Raw genomic sequence first — 27950 nt, forward strand, 5'->3', positions numbered from 1 at the left:
GGCCTGTAAACATCTTCCAGTCCATCTAGCCATTACTCCTTGCATTCTGCCGTTTCGTTTGCCTAGAATGCCATCCTGGCATGACTTCCCACAATCCTATCCAACCACCAAGATTCAGCCAAAATCTTTTGCGTGAAAGTTTTTTCTAAATACTCTAGGCCACAGCAATCTCCCTTCTCTCAATTCACAGCGTCTTCTGCCTGTCATTGAGTTAGTACTCAATCAAAGACAAATATCCTATGAAATACCCCATGTGGCTACCCAGTCCTTGTCTGAGTCAACCTTTTATTTACGTATGTCTTTTTTGTCTCCCTAAGCTCCAAAAGCAACTATCACATTGCTTTTAAATTGTTTTTACTACTAAGCTTACTGAGCTTATTGGATAAGCATTTTAAACTATTTAAATTTCTAATAGTGGATTAGAGTCATGCCTTACCTTACCAAGAATTCATTCAGCAATTCAAGACAGAATAACACGCTTAATTCACAAAATAAAGTTGTACTTTTTATCAGAATACATTTTCACCTTAAAAAAAATCACACATCTCTCCTTGAACACCCAACACATACCTGCTGACACTCGGGGACAGTCGGGCAGCATGGACTCCACTGACGTGTCTAATGGTTCTGAGCTGGAGACCCAATTACAACAGTTCTGCAATGTAACAGAGACAATTCTCTGTTGAAACAATCGAAGCCAAGACCAAATTTTTAGGCTACAGAGATTATCCTATACGATCAACTACTACAAGTGCATTCATTTTTCTATACACTTTAAAGAATTTCTTATGCAAACAGTAATTATTCATGACCAACAAGACTGTAGAAAAGGTTTGTCTTTTACAATTCAGCCAACCATCTGTGCTCATAATAATAAGGTGTGTAACTTTCTGTGAACCATGATGCAGGATATTTCTAAGAGAAAGTTAGATGGCTAAGGAGTAATGAAATACATAGCGAGATCATAGTTAAAGGAAATTCGTTGAAATAAATATTAATTTGATCATGTGAAAGAATAACTACATTTCTAAACTATATCCTTTGTATGTATAATCCTAGGAGAAATAAATTTTGCATTTATTCCTAAAAATTTGGCACAAATAAATATATCATCTTTTAACTTTTACTTAAACCTGGTTCAGTGAAGGCCATATCAAAACAGTTAAAAAGAAAACACAACCTGGTGAATTGTAGCTATGTGTCTGGGGACACAAAGCCTTCCATATTAGAGATTAACCTCTGAGGCAATGATGATTTACAACTCAGACAAATGAAATTAAAAAAAATCTATATTCCTTCCATACATTTTAAGTCTGTATTTGAAGTCTGGCCGTTAAAAAATGTGATTAGCGTCATATATTTCTTTGGTAATTTCCCAACACACACATACATACACACACACAATGAATTTCCAGACAGATTTTTAAAAAAGAAATCATCCCATCAATCATGTTGGAAAAATCACCGATTGCTATTCTGGTAAACAAGCACGTATTGTGTATTTTTAGATGCTTGCTGCCCTGGTGGTGCACCATGGAATCCGTCCTTACTGTGGAAAGATCCTTGACTGGTAGATCAAGTGTCTTATTGTATTTCCTTAATTCATTCTGTCTGGAAGAAGATGTCAGCTGTGTTGCAGTGAGGAGAGAATTTCAAAGGCCCCAGTCCCCACCAATAAAGGCCGAGGAATGGCTTTTGAATAGATTTGTCAAGGCAACCCTACTGTTCTGGGACCAGGGAGAGCAGGAATAACATAAAGGAAGAGTTGCTGTATGAGATTAGAAGGTGAAGTTCACAAAGCATGCCAGATTTTTGTAAGAAACAGTAGATCAATGAAACTATTGAACTGTGTGGAAAAAAAAAAAAAAACATGAAAACAAACACAACGTCTAGTAATGTTCTTAAATGCTTTCTCTCTTTTTACATTTAAAATGGATAAAATATTAGTATTTTCATGTATCCCAAAAGCTTGACGGTTTAAAGTGGATACATATTCTATGATGTGCATTCCTAATCTTAATTAGCAGCTGAATGCAAAATTATACAATGTAAGAGATCAGAAATTATAAAAGAAGTAGGATTTTAGAAGATATTTCATACATTTAAAATAAGTAAAATTAATATTACTATTGATAGAATACCACATCAGAGAGCTCTAGATAATGCAGATTAGCACACAATTAGCCAGCTTTTATATACAATGTGACACTTGCTTGTAAGAAATAAGTATTCTCCAAAGCAGTGTCAAGATATGTAAATGGATGATTTGTTTTATCGTTCATCACAGCCTCTAATAAATTCAAGAAATCATGACTTCTATAGGTACTAAAAATAGGCTCCCAATGATACAGGGAGATAGCTTCAGTGAAGAATGACTTTCTCTTTCTCTCTCTTTTTCTTAAACAATTCAGTCTTTTCAATGACAGCAATTAGCACTACAGACAGGCAGCGATTAGGTATATATTTTAATTATTATTCATCCTACTAGTACCTCCAAATCTGATGGAAGTCGGCTATTATCCAGGTGATATGTCAGTCTTAATACTGTGCACCTACACCTCACATATGTAAAACAATGTCTTACAGGAATTTCTAGTATTAATAAAAGTGATGGTTATTGGGTTGCTATGAGTTGGAATCGGCTCGATGGCACACAACAAAAATAATAACAGTATAATATGAAAGCAATTAATCATTTTCTAACTTGTTATTACTGACTTTAAAACCTGAACAAAATGAACTTTATCTAGGTCACCTTTAACATACACATTTAAAGCAAAATATAGGTTAAAATTTTATGATTTTGAAACTTTGGTTTTTATTTAGCTTCTGCTTTAATCTCCAATAAAAATAGGATAGAACATAAACACTCTGTAGGTAAACTCAGTATGTCCAGAAGTCTTCTGGAGAGACAAAATGTCTGTGTAGGATTTTAAAGATTTGATACTGTAGGTCTGAAGAGCGGGTGTGTATGTGTGTGTGTATATGTGTGTGTGTATATATATATATGAATGTATATACATTTTTACCCCACTAGGAAAAATATATAGAAAAAAGAGCAAAACAAGATAAGAATATGTTTGCCATGTGATAGTGTACAATGAAATAAAACAATATGAGCATACTGGAAAATACATGTAAAGAAATAAGGATAAGAAAAACATTTACTATTATACATGAATTCAATCTGTCTGAAATTTCATTTCATAAAATGTAATCCCTATTCTGAGATGTGCTTCTATAGTTTGAAAACCAAATCTTTTTGACTGTTTTTCTAATGCTTATTCTATCCTTCTTCTCAATGTTCCACTTTGGCCCCCCACCCCAGTTCTTTGTGGTCCAAGTTCAGGAGAACAGTAATGAAGTATCCTGGGTGGTGATGTCAACAGCCCCTTAAGAAAGCCCTATGTAGACTCCAAATATGCTGGAGTGTGTTCCCAGCCCCCTGGAGATCTTATTCTAAGGTGCCCTGAGCAGGTAACAAGGCACATGCTGGACAAGAGGTACCAACAGACCCATGCTGGAGCTTCAGATGCAGCCCCTCTCATCCCAACCAACAAGCATAGAGAAAGGAGCCCTTGGCCAGAGCCAGCAGACTGGAATGAATCATGTAACTCTTATCTCTCTGGCTCTGAGGGAAAAAGAGAAAAATAAAGATAATGAAGCAAGTGTTTCTTAGAGTTAAGGGTTTTCAATTTAAAGATCTTTTACTCTGAGATTATGACCTTACAGGTTTTTGTGGTTATAAATTGTCCTTTCTGTGAAATACAAAAGTTTGAGAACTACTGTTATTGACTAGAAGTATCTATAGGCCACAATGCTGAGTGACGCCCTTAAACATTTCAACCAGGGGTTGACAATATTTCAGAGTAGACATGAAATAAATTAAAACTAAAGAGGTTTAAATTTAGTACATTAGTTTAAAAAGAAAACTAGATGGTAAGAATTCTTGTGCAAGGTATTTGGAGTTATCTTATTTGGAGTTATCTGGAGATGCTTGCTGCCCCGGCTAAGTTTACATTTAAATTCATTAAAATTAAATTCATTAAAATCATCATTGCCTCAGAGGTTAATCTTTAATATGGAAGGCTTTGTGTCCTCAGAAAAGTACAACTACAATTCACCAGGTTGTGTTTCTAGGACTCACACTCAGAGCTGAATGGCAATAGGTAAGGGTGACAGGTAAGAGCTCATGACCATTGTGTAGAGCTATCTAGACTGATGGAGACTTCTATAGGCCAGAGGTATGTCCGGAAAGGACATTCGCTCACTCAGTCTTGACAGTATGATAGGAATGAGTAAGCAATTTGTACCACTGTCCGACTTCCAAATTTTAAAACACTGTTTGGTAAAAGAATGCAGCCAATTTTCAAGAGACAAATGCACAGAGACTTTTGGATAACATTCTGGTTTAGTTACAGTGTTTCTTCATGGGAGGGATATTAGAAAAATATCTCAGCTTTTGAGCTGATTCCAAATGAAATTGTGGTAGGAGATGGCAGAGGAAGCAATATGCTGAGGGACACAAATGCTACCCTATCCCAACACCCCTGCTCAAGACATAAAGCCCTTTCTATTTTCTGTAATCCAAGCTTGTTTGCTCATTACTTCAAGGAGTCCTGTGAAGTGGACAGGGACTAAGAAGAAAGAAAGAAGTTTCATCGTGAGTGTTGGGAAACCCAGACTCTTTCTTGTCAAACCACACTGAATTGGCTTTAGAAATCATCTCTACTAGGGGCTCACACATATTTAGGTGGGTTACTACAAGGGTATCTAGCATAGATTTTTGTATTTCCCCTTTTGTTCTCATTTTTTGGGAAGAGCTCTGTGCAGGGATAATTCCAAAGCTCCATTATGAATGATCTAATAATTTTTGTCTCTGAGATAGTATAGTGTTTTCTATAACAATACATTTCATTTCTATTTATGTAGCACCATTTGCTTCTCAAGGGATTTTCTTTTTGGTCATCACCTTATTTCTCACAATAGTTCATGAAGTAGGTGGAACAGGAATTATTGTTTCTAACTCACAATTATAAAACAGGCCCAGAAACATGGAGTGGCTTGCCCAAGATTATAAGATGGAGTGGCTTGACCAAGAGTACCTCGTACTCCTTAATTATTGATTTACCTAGCAAGTCAATAAAAGGAGCCCTGGAAACATAATGGTTAAGGGCTCAGCTGTCAATCGAAAGGTCAGTGGTTCAAATCCACCAGCCACTCTGAGGGAGAAAAGGCCTGGCCATCTCGTCCCATAAAGGTTATAGCCTAGAAAACCCTATGGGGGTACTTCTACTCTGTCCTATAGGGTCGGTATAAGTTGGAATCAACTCAATAGCACACAACAACAACAGCAGCAGCAGCAGCAGCAGCAGCAGCAAGTGAATACGCCAGAATCATTATCAAAACTTAGTTCTCCTAATTCCTTGTTCTGAATTACTTCCAATACATCATAGTGCTTCCCTTTTGTAAGATATTTGAATATGCAAACAGTTCATAAGCCAAAGGAGAATGCAATTTATATGCTTTATATTATTTGGGCATGAGAAGGTAACAACAAGAGCTGCGATTTACTGAATCTCTTTAAAGTGCCCAAAACTGTACTATTTCTTTACATATTCAAGAACCAGTATATTTATAAAGTTTTATAAAAGCCATGTTCACAAAAAAATTAATGGTAGTTTTGATTAAGATGAATTCAACTAGTGCCTATGTCAAGCAGATGAAAAAATACACGGATTAATATATTATCATTTTTTGAGGGGGACACCTAATCCAGTCTTAGTTATAAATACTTAAAAAGTGTAAATCTAAATGAATTTTGTGTTATTTTTCACCTGAAATGAGACTTACACAAAGAACTCCCAATTAAAAAAAACAATGAGTAAGGACATTTCTAATTTGGGGCAAGTAGTGAATTTCATATAGGCTACCTGTGGGAAAGGGTAACTAACAGCTCATTTATGAACTTCACTACTTACATGATGCTGGGAGCTAGACACATATCTGTCTGAACAGATAAATACAATAAAAAAAGTACAGGCAAAAAATGAAACTTCCTCTTAAAAAAGTTCAGGTCCTTGGAAAAGGCACTTAGGGATGTAATGTAGATACGCTATGAAAGGAGAAATATGACAAATAATATGGCCAGAAAATGCCTGCGTGTTAGAGTACATGAAGGGAAAAACAAAAACCAAACACATCCTGATATGTTTATAGCATTATGAGGAATGGAGTATAAGTATTCTAGACTTTTACATAATGAAAGCGATTTTTCTAATGGAGAATAACAACAGCAGTAACAACGGATTGGTGAGATTATGGTAACACTCTAGAATTATATAGCCTTGTCCTTCCATCTATTCAATACTCTTTACAAACAACAAGTCTCTAGTCCTTACCAAGTGTCACCACGAGGGCTGGTGAAATCTACCCACCATACAATTCCATGGTGAGAGGTCTGCTGAATTAAACGTCTGAATCTTCTATTAAAAAAAAACTGGGAGAAAACTAGGTGGGTCAACCAGCTCATTCATATTAATGTCAGTATACGATTTAATTAAACAATGACTACACGATGCGGAGGCTGATGGCAATTATTTATAATATCAGGAAGGTAAATATAAATAAAAAAGAAAATCTAAGCCAGACACTTATAACAGGAATGAAAGAAATAATGGGCTGAAAGTTTAAAAAAAAAAAAACGGGAGCCTCTCTGACGAGTCCTTGTTAGTTTTCAGGCTCACCACCCCTAAGCAAGTGTGAAAAGAAGCTTTCTTAGCCAGAGGCTGGACCATGGCCAGCCCTGGGATTTCTCCTAGCTCAGGGGTTAGGCTTAACATTATTTCAGCTTTTTTACTTCTCCCCCTACTGGCAGTACTGAGCTAATCTATTTAAGAGTGGCACACGCTGACCGCCTTTCAAGAAGAAAAGGACAGGACAGAGTGTACATTAAGGTTCTTTCCTGTAATTAAGTAGCACCAATGCTAAATAGCTGGTGGAAAAATTAAACATCAGGGACTAAAAATTTCCTAACACTGAGACCTTTTGTAGTCAAGGTTCTTACTGTATACTATATGCATACATAATATATTATAACAAGAGAAAAAAAAAGGCTTTCAAAAAAAAGATTGTCCTTCAGAAGGATTTTCTACTATTACTTCAATCATGTCCAGTCTTTTCTATTCTCTCTAAATTGTTCTTCCTCTAGAAATGGAGAATGGGGGTGGGAGCAGCTATAAGTTGGTGGGGGCTCAAGACATAAAGGCTTACACCTATTCATTTCAGCATTAAAAAAATCCAGTCTCACCTCTCTCATCCATTCTCGAATTGTTTTGCCAGCTTCTTGATGCCACACATTGTGAACAGAATCTGTCAACGCCACAGCAGTTACCTTACTTTTTACATCTGCTTCTCGCTGAATCATCTGTTTTAAAAAAGAAAAGTAAAATATTGGCTATAATTTTTTTTGTTTTCTACTGGGTGTAGTGTGCTTAGTCATAGATAATAATATTATATCAAAAATGAAAAAGCAACATGCATCTCTGGTTCAAAGTTACTCTTTTCTATATTGGAAACACGCCCTATTCTTATCCAGAGATGTAAAAAGACCTAATATTTTCCTTTAAAAAGATAATACTACTTAAGTCTTAAAACTACATAGCTCTATTATTTTCCATGTGGTTTGACAATTCAAGGATTAAAGGGATCACAGGGGAATAAAGGAGGAATCCCTGAGGGTTTCTTTTACAAGTTTCTTCCACTGCTTCCTATTTTGGTGCTTCAGGGAAGTTAGTGCCCAGGGTTCACTGTTAGCTACTTAGGACTAACTTCTACTAATTTTCAGGAGATGACACATCAGTAAAGAAAGACATCTTGCTTTGACTTCTCCAATTAAACTAGTCTGCTCTTCAGCATGTTCTTGTAATTCCTTGGTGTTTTTAACGCCCACAAAGATCTTTCTCTTTAAAGTCTACCAATATCATTTTGCTTTCTAATATATTTTCTTATGTCAACAAACTATTATACTTTATTTCTACAGAATGTTATTTCTATAAAATTAAATGATTTCTTAAATTAAGAAAAATGGCTTACTAAAGAATTCATCAGTGGTCTGCAAGATAAAGGCACTGAAAAATAATAGCTCTACATCAGAAAAATAGAAGAGTTTTAATCTACTAACACCAGTGACCCAAAAGTAAGAAAGCTTAATAACAAATTATAGTAGAATACAATAAACAGTCATAAATTTTGTAGTAATACCCTATTTCTTTACATCAAATGTCTTTTCTTCTAAGCTGTTCTATCAAAGAAAAAGAGCAATTTCTCTAACATTTGTTAATCATTTCTATAAATTGTCTATCAAAAATATAATACTGAACTTAAAAAAGGGAGAAATCTGAATGGCCTATGAAAGCTGATACAGACAACACTGCAAGCCATGCTTCTGACACCAAATGATGTCTGCTGGCATTTAGAATTAAACATCTCTTAAATGTCTTTAAATCCTGCGTATGCACATCCCTTATCATTAAGCCCTGGTGGTGCAGCAGTTGATAGCTCTGGCTGCTAACCTAAATGTTGGCAGTTTGAATCCACCAGTCACTCCTTGGAAACCCTATGAGGCAAGTACTACTCTGCCGTATAGGGCTGCTATGAGTCAGAATCGACTCAATGGCAACAGATTTTTGGTATCATTGAACACTACCCTAATGGGAATCTAATTCACTGTTAATGCTGCTTCAACAGCATCTCTGCACCTGAAATCTTTGTGCCCTATGTTTTCTACTTATATGATGTTGAAATCTTAAAATTAATGTTTATCAACATCATAATATTAGAGCAAAAATTCACCTGTAATATAAATATTTTAATAAAAGCAAAAATACCCTAATTCAATATTTCACATTATTAGATAGTATGCTACTTTCTTCATGATTTTTTTTTTATAAATAGATTCTCATTGGATCACATTGGTACTAGAATATAAAAATTGAAACCAACACTAAATAAAAGCCAAATCTCCTCAATAATGAGTTTGCCTGGCTCATGAGTTTATCTGTCCATACTCTCATCTTCTCAACAGTAACACTTTTAGAGATCTTGAGCAACTGTTGCTGGAGTTACAAAATAAGGACACACTTTTCTGGTTTTCCAAGAATGTTTCTGCATTTTAAAATATTTGACCTGGATTTGTTGTGGTTGTTGCTAACAGATGCAGCCTCATGCGTATCTGAAGAAGCTAAATCTTGAGACTTATTTGCAAAATGGGATAAGTTAAGTACTGAATAGGTGGAGGAGTTGGTGCAAAAGTAGAAAATCTGGGGATTAATATTCTACAAATCTGTAAAAACATACACTTGTTAGATGGACTATTGGGGAAAAAAAAAATCCCTGGTCTGTCTGTCCATTTGGCTGACATTTCACATCCCAACACTAGATTTGATAATGTGCAACTTTCTTCACACACATGAAATCACATTATGGCCCAGTATGATACTCCCTTACACTGTTATAGTCCTTTACCGTTTAAAAAGCACTTTCACATATATTATTAGAGGCAGAGATGGGCTAAATTCCAGAGGATTTCAATGAACTTCTTGCAAATGAACACAGTAACAAAGAATTTCAAATATTTGACTGGTTAGGATTAGTAGAATTGTGAATTGGTAAAAATCTTAAAAGAGTAGTTTTCCAGACTACTTACTTGTTTCAACCTTGTTGCAACTGAATCTAGTACTACTGGAATTATTTGCAACTGTCTTTTTTCTCCAAAAGCTCTGCTTCTTGCATTTGTTAGCTTCCCTCCCTTACTGCCTCAACTGTGCATAAGCACTAATGAAAAAATGCTGGTGAGGTACACAATGGTGGGGACAGACTAAAGGCAGGAATCAAGAATGTTTAAGATATATAGCTTAGGTGGACTATAGCTAAAGCAAGGAATGGGTGGAGGCACAATTGGGCAGGAAAACAACTTCTGTAACAGTTTATAATAGAAGACCATAATAGTTTACAAAACTGAGAAATCTGAAACGGAGGAATCCAGATCACCAAAGTCCTATTACATGTCAATCTAAGTTGGAAATATCATACCAAAAAACCACTGCCCTCGAGTCAATTCTAACTCACAGTGATCCTATAAGACAGGGTAGAACTGCCCCACAGGGTTTCCTAGGCTGTAATCTTTAGGGAAGTAGACTGCCACATTTTTCCCCCACACAGCAGCTGGGGGTTTGAACCACTGACCTTTCTGTTAGCAGTTGAGTTCTTAACAACTGCACTACCAGAGCTCCTTAAGTTGGAATTGTTGTTGCTGTTAGGTATTGCTGAGTTGATTCCGGCTCACAGCGACCCTATGTACAACAGAACGAAACACTGTCCGGTCCAGCAACATCCTCACAATTATTGCTATGTTTGAACCCACTGTTGAAGCCTCTGTGCCAATCCATCTCCTTAAGGGTCTTTTTCGCTGACGTTCTACTTTACCAAGCATGACGTCCTTCTCTAGTGACTGGTCCCTCCTGATATCATGTCCAAAGTATGTGCGATGAAGTTTTGCCATTCTTGCTTCTAAGGAGCATTCTGGCTGTACTTCTTCCAAGACAGATTTGTTTATTCTTCTGGCAGTCCATAAAAAACAAAACCAAAATCAAACCCACTGCCGTCAAGTTGATTCTTACAGTTAGCAACCCTACAGGACAGAGTAGAACTGCCCCGTAGATTTTCCACGGAGGCCTGATGGATCGAACTGCTTATCTTTTGGTTAGCAGCTGTAGCACTTAATCGCTAGGACACCAGGGTTTCCAGGTAGTCCATAGTAAATTCAATATTCTTTGCCAGCACCATAATGCAAATGCATCAATTCTTCTTTGGTCTTCCTTATTCATTGTCCAGCTTTCACATGCATATGAGGCGACTGAAAATACCATCGCTTGGGTCAGGTGCACCTTAGGCCTCAAGGTGACATCTTTGATTTTAACATGTCTTTTGCAGCAGATTCGCCCAATGCTATACATCATTTGATTTCTTAACTGCTGCTTCCATGGGTGTTGATTGCGGGTCTAAGTAAAATGAAATCCTTGACAACCTCAATCTTTTCTCCATTTATCGTGACGTTGCTTATTGGTCCATTTGTGAGGATTTTTGTTTTCTTTGTGTTGAGGTGTAATCCATACTGAAGGCTGTAGTCTTTGATCTTCATCAGTAAGTGTTTCAAATTGTCTTCACTTTTTAGCAAGCAAGGTTGTGTCATCTGCATATCGCAGGCTGTGAACGAGTCTTCCTCTAATCCTGATGCCGCATTCTTCTTCATGTAGTCCAACTTCTCGGATTATTTGTTCAGCATACAGATTGAATAAGTATGGTGAAAAGACACAACCCTGATGCATACCTTTCCTGATTTGGAAATAGTTGTATTTAATTAGGATATATGGATGTGAACACTTTGAAATTCCCTGCAAAATTCTGCACATGCAAGCATATAAATATTTTCCTGGGGAGATGGTCCTTAGCTTTCATTAGATTGTCCAAAGGGTCTTAATCTCTGAAACTGATAAGACCCTGTGATCTAAATGTCTCCAAGATTGAGGTGAAATTCACATAATATAAAATTAACAGTCTTAAAGCAAACAATTCAGTCATTTAATACATTCACAATGTTGTGCAACCAACACTACCTAGTTCCAAAACATTTTCATCACTCCAAAAGGAAACTCCACCCCTATAAGCAGACACTCTTCTTTTTCTCCCTCCCCCTGGTAACCACCAATCTGTGCTTTTTCACTGGATTTACTTATCATGATATTTCATATAAAGTGAATCATGTAATACGTCTTTTGTGTCTGGCTTCTTTCACTTAGAACAATGTTTTTGAGGTTCATCCATGTTGTAGCATGTATCAGTATTTCATTCCTTTTTATGGCTGAGTAATAGCCCATTGTATAGATATACCTTAACTTGCTTGTCCATCAATCCCTTGACAGACACTTGGAACGCTTCTACCATTAGGCTTCTGTGAATATTGCTGTTAGAAAAATGCATGTGCTTGTACTTGTTTGAGTACTTGTTTTCAATTCTTTTGGGTATATACTTAGGAGTAGAATTGCTGGGTCAAAAGGTAATTCTATATTTAACTTTATAAGGAACTGTCCAACTATTTTTCTACATGTATTTTTGAATGAACTGTGAAGTACCTGATGAGTGAACCCTTTGAAAAATTACACTTAAGCTCAATTTAACATCTATATTAATCTTTCAAAAACAAAGAATGGCATTACATTTTTTAAATAATATATACAGCATGGTATCAAGAGTCAAATAAAACTGATAAAATTTGATACCCCAGCATCAACATCCTGAAGTCCCATGGCTTAAGAGTCCACATATGGTAAAGAAAACAAAAATCCTCACAACTGAACCAATAAGCAACATCATAATATACGGAGAAAATATCTGGAGCTGTTAAGGATTTCATTTTACTTGGATCCACAATCAAAATCCATGGAAGCAGCAGTCAAGAAATCAAAAGACACATTACATTAGGCAAATCTGCTGCAAAAGATCTATTTAAAGTGTTCAAAAGCAAAGATGTCACCACGAAGACTAAGGTGTGCCTGACTCATGCCATAGTATTTTTAATCACCTCAAATGCATGCAAAAGTTGGACAATGAATAAGGAAGACCAAAGAAGAATTGACACCTTTGAGTTACTGTATTGGCAAAGAATACTGAATACATTGTGAACTGCCAGAAGAACAAACAAATGTCTTGGAAGAAGTACAGCCAGAATGCTCATTAGAAGCAAGGACGGTGGAACTCTGCCTCACACACTTTGGACCATGTGATCTGGAGTGACAAGTCCCTAAGAAGGGCATCATACTTGGTAAAATGGAGGGTCAGCAAAAAAGAAGAAAACCTTTAACAAGATGGACTGATATAGTGGCTGCAACAATGGGTTCAGGCATAACAACGATTGTGAGGATGGCGTAGGACTGGGCAGCATTTTGTTTTGTTGTATGCAGGGTTGCTATGAGTGGGAACCAACTTGATGGTACCTAACAACAACAATATGGTAAAGTTAAATTAAAATATTGTTTATGTATGTATGTGTATAACACGTATTTATACCTGAACAGTACTTGAAAATTTTCAAAATGAACACATATTCATTCTCATTTTATTCTCAAATAATATTGAAATGCATGCAAACTTGGTATTATTTTCTCCATCTGCAGACAAAGAAACTCTGAGTGAGACTTGTTAAGACCGAAACGTCTTAAGGCATTGGCAACATCCGTACAGGTACAAAGTGAAACAACTGTTACTTGACCATAGCTATAAGTCCTATATTCTTTCCTCCGTGTCATGTGGTACATTTCACAATAATATATCACAATTTTCTGCCATAAAAAAACTCGTGATAAATTCCGTTCTCATATGTACACTAGTTAACTGACTTGGATATTGAAAAAAAAAAAAAGTAAAAAATACCTAAACCCAGACCAGTAAGGAATGGGCCACTGCTGAAATTCTTAAAATCATGCCAAGATAAAAACCAGACATCGGCTAAAACAATCAACGGCATTTTAACATTATTATTACCCACCGCCGTCAAGTTGATTCTGACTTATAGTGACCTCACAGGACAGAGTAGAACTGCCCCATAGGGTTTCCGTGGCTGTAGTCTTTACAGAAGCAGACTGCCATGTCTTTCTCCAGTGGAGCGGCTGGTGGATTCCAACCGCTGACCTTCCAGTTAGCAGCCGAGTATTTAACCACTACACCACCAGGGCTCATGCTAAAATTATTATTATAGTTCTAAAATAAATGATGTCTAGGGTAAGAGGGAACATTAGGTTTTTCTATAAATCATACTGATGATTTAAGAATTAATACAAAATAATTGATCCTGTCACCTGATATTTTTGTTTCCTCTTCTTTATATTCATTTATCTATTCGTAGTATTCTCACTTTAGCTTATAGTTAATCCATTCTTTTCTTCACTGCATTGTATATTCCTAGTCTGAAAAGAGCTTAACTAACCCAATAAATAACAAGTACTTTGAAGAGATTAAAAATACATACTGTATATATAGAGGCCCATCTTATTAAAATTTTTGATGGTGTTGAAATTGAGGGAGAAAAAAAAAACCCTTGTATTATTTTTTTTTGTTCCATAGTATGAGTAAAAAAAAAAAAACCAAACCCATTACTTTCGAGTTGATTCCAACTCATAGTGACCTTAGCAAGATTTAAAAATTTTAATAACTGTGACAAGACAGGTGAGCTTACCAGAGTATTTGCTAGAGTGTCTGGCAGGACGAAGGCCAGAAGGGAGGTGTGAGGGGCCACAGTCAGCAGTGGCTACTTTTTATGCCCCTCCACAGGCACTGCCACCCTTCCACAGGGCTGCAAGCCTTCTCTCTCAGAAAATCTTGCAGACCTTTTCTACCCACTTATTTCGCCATGCTTACTCCAAGGTTTTCAAACAATGTACTTGTCACTAGTCACTATCTTTACAACTACCTGGTCAAATCCAAATGCTGCAGGTTGCCCTAAAAGTTCCTTGATTTTTTTTTTTTTACTTATAGGCAGTTGTAATTTTCCCCTGGATTCCATTTTGTCTCCTGTGAGCTATTTTCAGTGAAGGAAAACACAAAGATTCTTCTACTTCCATTAAATTACGTAAAAAAAAAAAAAAGTTTTTGTCTATTTGTCTTAGCTTAGAAGACAAACATTTGACAGCAGGGAAATATTAACGCTATGGGGATGCTCTGCTATGAAGCCTTTGAAAGTGGTTTCATACCTCTAGTCTAAGTTTTGGGAATTACGAATCCGGTCCAATTCAATAGTTCCAACATAAAGGAGAAGTAGACCTTGAATTGGGCTGGCTTCCCCCTAACCTAAAAGAAGAAGTGGATAATTTCATTTCCTCATAATTGTGGACCAGCAATCATGGCATTCAGAATAAATACTACTTCCAATATTTTAGAGTCCAGTGGGGCCTCCTGAAGAGGCCTGTGGGATTAGGGGTACGGGTGTATGTATGTGTATGCATGCCCATATTTACATGTGTATGTATTAATACACTTAAGGGTGCTTCTGAGGAAAATGTTTTAAAGTCTTCCATCAGCAAAAGCTATTACCTTCTTTTCAAATTCTGACATGTGTTACACATATGCACTGTGAAGGCTACAGAATGTGAATCACTTGTACAGGAAAGAATATTCTGAAAGAAAATCAAATTACGTTTCCTTCAGATCAGGATCTAACACTACTGTACATTTATAAATTCAAGGATCGTTACTACTGTATGAGCATGAATGAATCATCACTCTGGTTAATAGCACAGTTGAGGTTTGAGATGCCTTAAAAAAAATCTCTATATAAATAGATTAGCTCCCTCTAGAGCTCCTTGAGTTAAGGTTTCAGATTAAGTTGTTTCAAAGGTTTGTAAAGTATGAAAAGCTGTAACGTTTCACACTTTCATTATGCAGATTATAATTACACTTAATGCCTCTACTTGAATGTAGTCTTTATGCGGTTTGATAAACTGTAGTATTTTACCACAAATCTTTCCTATTTTACATTTCTAACTGTACACTCTCTAGTGTCTAGCATGTTGCCCTGTGCTCTCAGGCCCACCGGGTTAAAAGTGTGCCCTGTGCCAAGATGACTAATCAGGCAAGATTGGGTTTGGCACAGTCTCTTCTGTTAATGTCAGAGACTATTTTTTAAAATTATTCTTCCTGAAGATTCTTTTGTACAAGTCTATCCCAGTAGCGTGCTTTTCACAGAATGAATTATTTTTGCTGTAACATTAAAACCTTGGTCCTGTCACCCAAGGATCCTGAAGAACGTGTAGTGATTCTAATGAAATACACACACTTTGGCAGATGAAATGTGAAGACTAAACCGCCCAACATGAAGTTCAGACAAATATGACATTCAGCTCTCACATCCTACTCACAGCCCACACTTCTAATATGGATTCGCTTTTTGTTGTAAAGTAGATTTCAAGTAAGCAACCTTCATAAGTAGTAGAGTGTTAAGTTCAAGGACGTTGGATTCAGGTTTCCTGGGTCCAAATCCCTGCTCTGCCACTTCAGGTAATGATACACTGAGTAAATCATTTCAACGTATTCTGTGCCTTAATTTCATTATGGGTAAAAGGGAGATGATAAATACACCTCAGTCACAGAGTTACTGTTAGTATTAAATGAATAAATATACAGCAAGTAGCAGAAGTCCTGACACACAGTACAAAAAAAACCAAACCCACAGCCATCAAGTCGATTCCAACACATAACAATCCTACAGGTCAGAGAAGAACCGCCTCATAGCATTTCCAAGGCTGTAAATCTTTACAGAAGCAGACTGCCACATCTTTCTCCCGTGGAGCAGCTGATGCATTCTCCCTTCTCAATTCAGAAGAAGTAAACAGAAGCTTAATTTATAAATGCTTTTAATGACAAACATTATGTTTAAAGAGTCATAGATCCACAAAGGAAAAAAAATTAATGAAGGGCTACTTTTTCTTTCTATAACTGCCTGGCTGAGCTGTATGCAAGAGCTGACTGTTTAAAAGTCTGTAACCAGAATGCTACAGCAGTCACAGCACCATGCACCTGAACATTAAAACAGAATTGTTGAGGCCATACCGTGGTAGCTGTACTTTCCTCCCACCAATGAGCCCTTTCAGAATTACTTGGACTGGCAACAAACATGGAGTCATGACTTAGCAATGCCAAGGTGGGGGAGAAGCCCCTTCATCACTTTTTTTCTATACAAAGTGAGTGTACTTCACTATATTAAAAAAAAAAAAAAAAATCACAGTGATACAAAGTATGTCCAGAGGAAGGCAGTATACTGTCATAGTTAAAAGCACATATACAGGCTTTGGAATCAGATGCACTTAGATTTTTATTTTGGTTAATCATTATAAGAATAAAAAATGGGAATAATAGTACTAGTTACCTCACAGGGTTGCTGAAGGATAAATGAGATAAGGCATGTAAATGGCTTGGCATAGTGCCTGGTATGTAGTAAGCAATCAATAATGTCAGCTATTATTACTTTGATTACTTTGATATTCATCTCTAATTTCTAAAATATATCCTTCCTGTTAGGTATCTCTGGACTCTCTCATGACAGGGACATTCACATTGATAGGGTAGCAATTTTGAAGTGTCATACAGCTACCAACCCCATCTCCACCACCTCTTCCATAAAGTGCTTTGGGCTTACTTGAATGTTTACAAAAGAAATTATTAGGTATAAATAGGATGACCGTATGTTCTACTTGTCCCAGGACAGTCTTGGTTATGCCTATTGACCTGGCATAATTATTAATAATAACAAAAAGTTGATTCTGACACATGGTGACCTCACGTGTGCAGAATGGAAGTGCTCCACAAGGTTTTCATGGCTGTGACCTCTCGGAAGCAGATCGCCAGGTCTTTCTTCTAAGGTATCTGTGAGTGGGTGAGAACTGCCAAGTTTTTGGTTAGTACCTGAGCGCTTAACCATTGTGCCACCCACCAGCTCCCTTTAAATTGTTAAACATGTCCTTGTTTGGATGACAAATTATATGGTCACTTTATGTATAAGTATAGCACAGAAGTTAAATGTTATTCTAGCAAATGGGTAAAGCTTTTAAAGTTTCATTTTATTGGATGCTTAGCAAATACAAGGATATACCCAAAACCTATATAGTTATCGCAATAAAGATAACCAACTAGGAGAACATACAAGAAGTATTTCAAAAGGTTCCGAAGTTCAAAACTTACAAGCAAACCTTAGTGCTGTGTTGAGCCCCTCACAGATGGACATGTAGTCTCACACCCTGGTTAGGTAAACATGGCCAGCTGGATCTCCACTGTAGCAACGGGATAAGACAACATTCTCTTTTCCTGTGCTTTGAAGCCTGAGCCTCAATTCTTGCAACCTTTGTCTAATTTCAGGAAGGAAAAGGCTCTCCGCAGGCAAGAACACCAAGGGATAGGGTATGTAAACTGAAACTTCTTGGGTCACATGCATTTATGAAGATAAGTCTCCAGCCACCAGTTAGGGGATGGCAAGTCATGATTTATTATTGCAGGCAGCCAGAAGAGAGCAGTAATAACTTCCTTTTCCTTTCCTGCCTAGACCATGCTGCCACGTGCAGGCTCTCTCTACAACAAAAAAGCACACGTGAAGTAGGTTTAAAAGAAAAAGAAAAAAAAAAAAAAAAGAACCAACATTAAGTGATTGACAAACTGGGAGCTGGGAAAGAAGACTAGTGCTTTACAAAATACAAGATGTGGGGGGTGCGGAAAGAGGCAACAGTTTCAGAAACTATTACTCCACTAATCAAGAAAACAGCTTATCTCTATTATGGAAGACACCAGTTAATTTTAAGAAAAAAATAAAAGGGGTCACTTATCAAGAAAATAGTGTAAGTGATTATCGAGATGATAAAAAGAGTTTATTATGGAATACTATAAGACTGACCATAAGTAAACAAGATATTTTAAAGCACGGATTTGAAAATTACAATATATCTGAAGAAGGAGTCCCTGGGCGGCACAAGGGGTTAAGTGCTGAACTACAACTGAAAGGTTGGTGGTTCAAAGCCACCCAGAAGTGCCATGGAAGTAAGGCCTGGAGATCTGCATCTAAAAGGTCACATCCTTAAAAACCTTATGGAGTAGCCCTAGTCTGGACAGAAGGGGTTGCTGTGAGTCAGAACTGACCTGCTGGCAATTAGCAACAACATATATGAAGTGAATACATTATGAAAGTGTAAATGAGGACTAAATATTGCTAATTCAAAGAAAAAAAAAAACTAAAGTAGGCTTAGTAAAAAAAAAAAAATTTTTTTTTTCACAAGGAGATGTTTAAATGGTGAAATAAACATCTTTCAAGGAAAAATGAAAAAACTTATTAAAACTTTATAAATATACAATATACCAAAAAATACTGTTTCTGACACAAATACGCCAGCAAATATGTTCACAAAACATAGTTAACTTATACAATGCTGATGGGATTGTAAAATGGTACAACCACTATAGAAAATGGTATGCCACTTCCTCAAAAAGGTAGAAATAGGAATACCATATAATCCAACAATCCCACTCTTAGGTATATATCCTAGAGAAGAGCAGTGATATGAATAGACATACGCACACCCATGTTCACTGAAGCTTTATTCACAATAGCAAAAAGATGGAAACAACCTAAGTGCCCATCAATGAACAAATGGGTAAACAAACTGTGATACATACATACAGTGGGATACTATGCAACAATAAAGAATAACGATGAGTTTGCAAAACAACTTATAACCTGGATGAATCTGGAGGACATCATGCTGAGTGAAAAGTCAAACACAAAAGGACAAATGTTGCATGATACCACTTTTATAAAGAATCAAGAATAAGTATACACACAGAAAGCAACGTTCTTTAATGGTTACCTGGGATGAAGGGGAGGAAGGAAGAATCACTTACTAGATAATAAAAGATAATAGACACGTGTTAATTCTGGTGACCGGAAAGGCAATACACAACATGGGGGAAGTCAGTACAACTTGACCAAGGTAAATGAAGACACTGAGAGGCACACAAGAATAAAGGACAAGCCCTGGTGGTACAATGGTTAAGAGCTAGGCTGCTAACCAAAAGGTCGGCAGTTTGAATCCACCAGCTGCTCCTTGGAAACCATATGTCCTATAGGGTTGCTATGAGTCAGAATTGACTCGATGGCAATGGGCTTTATGGTAAATGCTATAACATTCAGTTTTGCAACAACAGTAATAACAAGAAAAAATATGTGTGCTCAAAAAGAGACCAGACTTACTGGCCTGACAAAGACTGGAGAAACCCTGAGAGTACGGCCCCCAGACACCCTTTTAACTCAGTACTGAAGTCACTCCCAAGGTTCACCCTTCAGGCAAAGATTAGACAGGTCCATAAAACAAAATGAGACTAAGTGGGCACACCAGCCCAGGGGCAAGGACAAGAAGGCAGCGGCAAGGACAAGAAGGCAGGAGGGAAAAGAAAAGCTGGAAACGGGGAGCCCAAGGTCGAGAAGGGGGGAGTGCTGACACATCATGGGGCTGGCAAATGATGTCACGAAATAATATGTGTATTAGTTGTTTAACGAGAAGCTAATTTGCTCCATAAATCTTCATCTAAGGCACAATAAAAAAATATTTGAGTGCTTACGTAGGTAGATATGTATGCTGCATGGGTGTGGGAACGCATATCGGAGTACATGAGCATGCATATATAGATATATTTGTGGGTATATGTATATACATGTTTGTATGTGCTACATATATATCCATATAGACAATAAAGCATGTAGAAGGCACAGTTATGGATACTTATAGACACACTCGAACACCTCGTGGGATTGATTTACTGGGTTTGAAGGCTCAGGACCATAGTCTCATGGAAGAGTGGGTCAAATGGCATAACTTAGTTCATAAAGATAATGTTCTACAACTTAGTTTGGTGAGTAGCATCTGGGACTGTAAAAGCTTGGGAGTGGCCATCTAAGATTCAACTATCAGTCTCTTCCCAGCTGGAGCAAAGGAGAATAAAGGAAATCAAAGACTCAAGGAAGAAATTATTCTACAGGACTAACGGCCCATGGAAACCACAGCCTTGTCTAGCCTGACACCAGAAGAACTAGGTGGTGCCCAGCTGCCACTACTCACTGTTTTGACCAGGAACACAACAGAAATTAAAATGAGAGAAAAATGTAGAACAAAATTCAAACTGATAAAAAAAAAGACCAGACTTACTGGACTGATAGTGATTAGGGGAACCCCTGAGACTATTGCCCTAAGATAGCCTTTAAGCGTGGAACTGAAGCTACTCCCAGAGGTCACCTTTCAGCCAAATAACAGATTAGCCTATAAAATAAATAATAACACCCATGAGGAATGTGCTCCTTTAAACAATCAACTATATGAGACCAAACAGTCAACATTTACACAAAAGTAAAGATGAAAAGGTGAGGAGGGGCAGGGAAACTGGATGGATGAGAATGGCGTAGACAGGGTGGAAATGGTGAGAGTGCTGACACACTACAGGGATTGTAACCAAGGTCACAGAACAGTCTGTGTATGAATTGTTGAAAGGGAATCTAATTTGCTGTGTAAGCTTTCACCTAAAGAAAACTAAACCCACTGCCATCAAGTTGATTCCAACTCACAGTGACCCCATAAGACAGAGCAGAACTGCCCCATAGGGTTTCCAAGGCTGTAAATACTTTTTAAATTTTTTAATTTTTATTGTGCTTTAAGTGAAAGTTTACAAATCAAGTCAGTCTCATACAAACACTTATCTACACCTTGCTATATACTCCTGGAAACCCTGGTGGCGTAGTGGTTAAGTGCTATGGCTGCTAACCAAAGGGTCGGCAGTTCGAATCTGCCAGGTGCTCCTTGGAAACTCTATGGGGCAGTTCTACTCTGTCCTATAGGGTCGCTATGAGTCGGAATCGACTCGACGGCACTGGGTTTTGGGGATATACTCCTAGTTGCTCTCCCCCTAATGAGACAGCATACTCCTCTCCACCCTGCATTCCCATGTCCATTCAGCCAGCTTCTGTCCCCCTCGGCCTTCTCATCTCCCCTCCAGACAGGAGCTGTCCACGTAGTCTCATGTGTTTACTTGACCCCAGAAGCTCACTCCTCACCAGTATCATTTTCTATCTTGTAATCCAGTCCAATCCCTGTCTGAAGAGTTGGCTTTGGGAATGGATCCAGTTTTGGGCTAAAAGAAGGTCTGGGGACTATGACATCCAGGGTCCTTCCAGTCTCAGTCAGACCATTAAGTCTGGTCTTTTCATGGGAATTTGAGGTCTACATCCCACTGTTCTTCTGCTCCCTCAGGGATTCTTTGTTATGTTCCCTGACAGGGCAGTCATTGGTTGTAGCCGGGCACCATCTAGTTCTTCTGGTCTCAGGCTGATGTAGTCTTTGATTTATGTGGCCCTTTCTGTCTCTTGGGCTCATAATTACCTTGTGTCTTTGGTGTTCTTCATTCACCTTTGATCCAGGTGGGTTGAGACGAATTGATGCATCTCAGATGGCCGCTTGCTAGCGTCTAAGACCCCAGATGCCACTCACCAAAGTGGGATGCAGAACGTTTTCTTAATAGATTTTATTATGCCAATTGACCTAGATGTCCCCTGAAACCATGGTCCCCAAGCCCCTGTCCCTGCTACTCTGGCCTTTGAAGCATTTGGTTTATTCAGGAAACTTCTTTGCTTTTGGTTTAGTCCAGTTGTGCTGACCTCTCCTGTACTGTGTGTTGTCTTTCCCGTCACCTCAAATAGTTCTTGTCTAGTATTTTTTTTTTTACTATCTAATTAGTGAAAACCCCTCTCCCTCCCTTCTTCCAAATCTCGTAACCATCAAAGAATATTTTCTTCTCTGTTTCAACAGTTTCTTGAGTTCTTATAATAGTGGTTTCATATAATATTTGTCCTTTTGCATCTGACTAATTTCACTCAGCATAACGCCTTCCAGGTTCCTCCTTGTTATGAAATGTTTCATGGATTCATCATTGTTCTTTATCGACGCATAGTATTCCATTGTGTGAATATACCATAATTTATCAATTCATCCGTTGATGGGCACCTTGGATGCTTCCATCTTTTTGCTATTGTAAACAGTGCTGGAATGAACATGGGTGTGCACAGGTGTGCATGTAAAGGCTCTTATTTCTCTAGGATATATTCCAAAAAATAGGATTGCTGGATCTTATGGTAGTTTTATTTCTAGCTTTTCAAGGAAACGCCAAATCGATTTCCAAAGTGGTTGTATCATTTTACATTCCCACCAGCAGTGTGTAAGTGTTCCAGTCTCTCCACAACCTCTCCAACATTCATTGTGTTTTTTGGGTTCATGCCAGCCTTGTTGGAGTGAGATGGAATCTCCTTGTAGTTTTGATTTGCATTTCTCTAATGGCTTATGATCCTGAGCATTTCCTCGTGTATCTATTAGCTACCTGTATGTATTCTTTAGTGACATGCCTGTTCATATACTTTGCCCATTTTTTAACTGGGTTATTTGTATATTTGTTGTTGAGTTTTTGCAGTATCATGTAGATTTTAGAGATCAGGCGCTGATAGGAAATGTCATAGCTAAAAATTTTTTCCCAGTCTGTAGGTAATCTTTTTACTCTTTCAGTGAAGTCTTTGGATGTGCATAGGTGTTTGATTTTTAGGAGCTTCCAGCTATCTAGTTTTTCTTCTAGTGGTTGTGCATTGTTACTAATGTTTTGTATACTGTTTATGCCATGTATTAGGGCTCCTAGAGTTGTACCTATTTTTACTTCCATGATCTTTATCATTTTAGATTTTGTATTTAGGTTTTTGATCCATTTTGAGTTCTCTTTTGTGCATGGTGTGAGGTATGGGTCTTGTTTCATTTTTCTGCAAATGGATATCCAGTTATGCCAGCACCATTTGTTAAAAAGACTGTCTTTTCCCCAATTACGGACTTTGGGCTTTTGTCAAGTATCAGCTGCTCATATGTGGATGGATTATTGTCTGGGTCTTCAATTCTGTTCCACTGGTCTATGTTTCTGTTGTTGTGCCAGTACCAGGCTGTTTTGACTACTGTGGTGGTATAATAGGTTCTGAAATCAGGTAGTGTGAAGCCTCCCACTTTGTTCTTCTTTTTCAGTGATGTTTTATTTATCTGTGGCCTCTTTCCCTTCCATATGAAGCTGGTGATTTGTTTCTCCATCTCATTAAAAAATGTCATTGGAATTTGGATCAGAATTACACTGTATCTATAGATCGCTTTTGGTAGAAAGACATTTTTACAATGTTGAGTCTTCTTATCTATGAGCAAGGGTTTATTTTTTCACTTTCGTAAGTCTGTTTTGGTTTCTTGCAGTAGTGTCTTGTAGTTTTGTCTGTATAAGTCTTTCATGTCTCTGGTTAGATTTATTCCTAAGTATTTTATCTTCTTGGGGGCTACTGTAAATGGCATTGATTTGGTGATTTCCTCTTCGATGTTCTTTTTGTTGGTGTAGAGGAATTCAACTGATTTTTGTATGCTTATCTCATATCCTGATACTCTGCTGAACTCTTCCATTAGTGTCAGTAGTTTTCTTGAGGATTCTTTACGGTTTTCTGTGTATAAGACCATGTCATCTGCAAATAGAGATACTTTTACTTCTTTCTTACCAATCTGGATGGCTCTTTATTTATCTAGAATAACTGCTCCGGCTAGGACCTCCAGCAGAATGTTGAATAAGAGTGGTAATAAAGGGCATCCTTGCCTGGTTCCAGTTCTCAAGGGGAATGCTTTCAGACTCTCTCCATTTAGAATGATGTTGGCTGTTGGCTTTGTATAAATGCCCTTTATTATGTTGAGGAATTTTGCTGAGAGTTTTTATCATGAATGAATGTTGGTCTTTGTCAAATGCCTTTTCTGCATCAATTGATAAGATCATGCGGTTCTTGTCTTTTGTTTTATTTACATGATGGATTACAATGATTGTTTTTCTAATGTTGAACCATCCCTGCATACCTGGTATGAATTCCACTTGGTCATGGTGAATTATATTTTTGATATGTTGTTGAATTATATTGGCTAGATTTTTGAGGATTTTTGCATCTAAGTTCATGATGGATACAGGTCTGTAATTTTCTTTTTTTGTGGTGTCTTTTTTTAATGGGTTACCTGGTTTTGGTATCAGGGATGTGCTGGCTTCATAGAATGAGTTTGGTAGTATTCCGTCCTTTTCTATGCTGTGAAATACCTTTAGTAATAGTGGTGTTAACTCTTCTGAAAGTTTGGTAGAACTCTCCAGTGAAGCCGTTTAGGCCAGGGCTTTTTTTTGTTTGGAGTTTTTAAATTACAAGCCTGCCTGTAAATCTTTATGGAAGCTGACTGCCACATCTTTCTCCCTTGGAATGGCTGGTGGGTTCAAACTGCTGACCTTTTTTTCTTTTAAATTGTACTTTAGGTGAAAGTTTACAGCTCAAGTTAATTTCTCATTCGAAAATTTATACACTTATTGTTTTGTGACACTGGCTGAAATCCTCATAATGTGACGGCACGCTCCACCTTTCCACCCTGGGTTCCCTGTGCCCATTCGTAGAGTTGTTGTCCTTCCTGCCTTCTTGTCTTGCTTTTGGATAAGAGTTGCCCATTTGGTCTCGTATAGTGGCGTAGTGTTTAAGTGCTACGGCTGCTAACTGAAGTTCAGCAGTTCAAATCTGCCAGGTGCTCCTTGGAAACCCTATGGGGGCAGTTCTCCTCTGTCTTATAGGGTCACTATGAGTTGCAATCGACTCGATGGCAATGGGTTTTTTTTTTTTTTTTTTATTTGATTGAACTTCTTTAAGAAGCACATTCCTCACCTGTATTATTTTTTGTTTAATAGTTCTGTCTCATCTTTGTCTGAAAAGTGGGCTACGGGAATAGTTTCAGTTCTGGGTTAGCAGAGTGTCCAGGAGCAATAGTTTTGTGGGCTACTCCAGTCTCCCTCAGATCAGTAAGTCTTTTTTTGAGAACTGGAATTTTGTTCTACATTTTGCTCCTGCTCGGTCCAGGACTCTCTGTTGTTTTCCCTGTCACAGGGGTTGTTGTTGGTAGCTATGCACAACCTGGAAACCCTGGTGGGATAGTGGTTAAGTGCTATGGCTGCTAACCAAGAGGTCAGCAGTTCGAATCCACCAGGTGCTCCTTGGAAACTCTATGGGGCAGTTCTACTCTGTCCTATAGGGTCGCTATGAGTCGGAATCGACTCGATGAGAGTGGGTTTAGTTTTTGGTTTGTGCACCATCTAGTTCTTCTGGTCTCAGGCTGGTACAGTCTCTGGTTTATGTGGTCCTTTAGTCCTTTGGGCTAATATTGTCCTTGTGTCTTTGGTCTTCTTCATTCTTTGTTGCTCTGGATGGGATGGGACCAAAAGACGTATCGTAGATGTCCACTCACAAACTGTTAAGACCCTGGATGCTAGTCACCAAAGTGGGATGGAGAACATTTTCTTTATGAACTATGTTATGCCAATTTAATAAAATGTCCCCTGAGGTTATGATCCCAAGCCCCCAGTTCCAGCTACTCGGTCTCTCAAAGCATTCGGGTGTGTCTAGGAAACTTCTGTCCTTTTGCTTTGGTCCAGTTGTGCTGACTTTCCCTGTATTGTGTGTCATCCTTCCATTTGCCATGGCTGACACTTATCTACTATCTAGTGAGTGATTTCTCCTTCCCCTCCCTCTCTATCCTCATAACCATCAAAGAATGCTTTTTTTCTGTGTGTAAACCTCCTCTTGAGTTCTTATGATAGTGGTCTCATATAGTATTTGTCCTTTTGTGACTGCCTTATTTCACTCAGCATAAAGCCCTCCAGATTCATCCATATTGTAGGATGTTTTGCAGACTGATCATTGTTTTTTTTTTTTTTTTATCACTGCATAGTATTCCATTGTGTGTATGTACCATAATTAGCTTATTCTTTCACCTGCTGAGGAGCATTTTAGATTGTTTCCATCTTTCAGCTATTCTGAATAGTGCTACAATGAACATGAATGTGCATATGTCTATTCAAGCGATGGGTCTTATTTCTCTAGGGTATATTCCTAAGACCGGAACCGTTGCATCGTATGGTATTTCTACTTCTAGCTTTTTAAGGAAGTGCTGTATTGCTTTCCAAAGTGGTTGTACCATTTTACATTCCCATCAGCAGTGCATAAGAGTTCTAATCTTCCCACAACTTCTCCAACATTTGTTATTCTGTATTTTTTTGATTAGTGCCAGTATTGTCAGGGTGAAATGGTATCTCAAAGTGATTTTGATTTACATTTCTCTAATGGCCAATGATGACCACCATTTCCTTATGTGTCTGTTAGCAGCCTGAATGTCTTCTTTGGTTAAGTGTCTGTTCATGTCCTTTGCCCATTTTTAATTGGATTATTTGCCTTTGTTGTTGAGGTGTTGTAGTATCTTGCAGATTTTAGAGATTATTGGATGTCGTAGCCAAAATTTTTTTCCCAGTCTGTAGGTTCTCTTTCTACTCTTTTGGTGAAGTCTTTAGATAAGCCTAAGTGTTTAATTTTTAGGAGTTCTCAGTCATCAAGTTTCTCTTCTGGTGTCTGTGCATTGTTATAGTTTGTATACTATTTGTATTGTACATTTGGGCCCCTAGCATTGTCCCTATTTTTTCTTCTATGATCTTTATCATTTAAGATAAATATATTTAGGTATTTGATCCATTTTGAGTTAGTTTTTGTATATGGTATGAGGTGTGGATCTTGTTTCATTTTTTTATAGATGGACATCCAGTTATGCCAGCATCATTTGTTAAAGACACTGTCTTTTACTCATTCAGTGGACTTTGGCACTTTGTCAAATATCAGCTGCTCATAGATGGATGGATTTACATCTGGATTCTCAATTTTATTTCATTGGTCTATGTGTATGCTGTTGTACCAGTGGCTGTGTAATAGGTTCTAAAATCAAGTAGAGTGAGGCCTCCCACTTTGTTCTTCTCCTTCAGTAATGCTTTAATTATGTGGGGCCTCTTCCCTTTCCATATAAAGTTGGTGACTTGTTTCTCCATCTCATTAAAAAATGTCACTGGAATTTGGATTGGTATTGCATTGTATCTGAATATTGCTTTGGGTAGAACTGACGTTTTCACAACGTGGAATTTTCCTATCCATGAGCATTGTGCGTTTTTCCACTTATATAGGTCTCTTATAGTTTCTTACAGTAGTTTCTTGTAGTTTTCTTTATATAAGTCTTTTATGTCTCTGCTTAGATTTATTCCTAAGTACTTTATCTTCTTGGGGGCTATTGTAAATGATATTGATTTGGTGATCTCCTTTTCAAAGTTCTGTTTGTTGGTGTAGAGGAATCTAACTGGTTTTTGTATGTTAACCTTGTCTCCTGCCACTTTGCTGAACTCTTCTGTTAGTTCCAGTAGCTTTC

General features: G+C 37.6%; 1 protein-coding gene across 7 annotated transcripts in view; it reads right to left on the minus strand.

The window, feature by feature from the left end:
* The window catches only part of FAM172A (family with sequence similarity 172 member A), a 497808-nt gene that overhangs the window by 152821 nt on the left and 317037 nt on the right, over positions 1 to 27950 (minus strand). For all 7 annotated transcript variants that reach the window (XR_007515229.1, XM_049867989.1, XM_049867961.1 and 4 more), the window contains 2 exons: positions 7310 to 7426; positions 571 to 655 (listed from right to left, as the gene is read on the minus strand). Coding sequence is in view for 6 of the 7 variants with exons in the window: in XM_049867989.1 (XP_049723946.1) it covers positions 571 to 655; positions 7310 to 7426 (202 nt within the window). In the remaining variant the exon portion in view is untranslated. The remainder of the gene's footprint in view (positions 1 to 570; positions 656 to 7309; positions 7427 to 27950) is intronic.

This window comes from Elephas maximus, chromosome 2, assembly GCF_024166365.1.
Source record: "Elephas maximus indicus isolate mEleMax1 chromosome 2, mEleMax1 primary haplotype, whole genome shotgun sequence".
Classification (NCBI taxonomy): Eukaryota; Metazoa; Chordata; class Mammalia; order Proboscidea; family Elephantidae; genus Elephas; species Elephas maximus.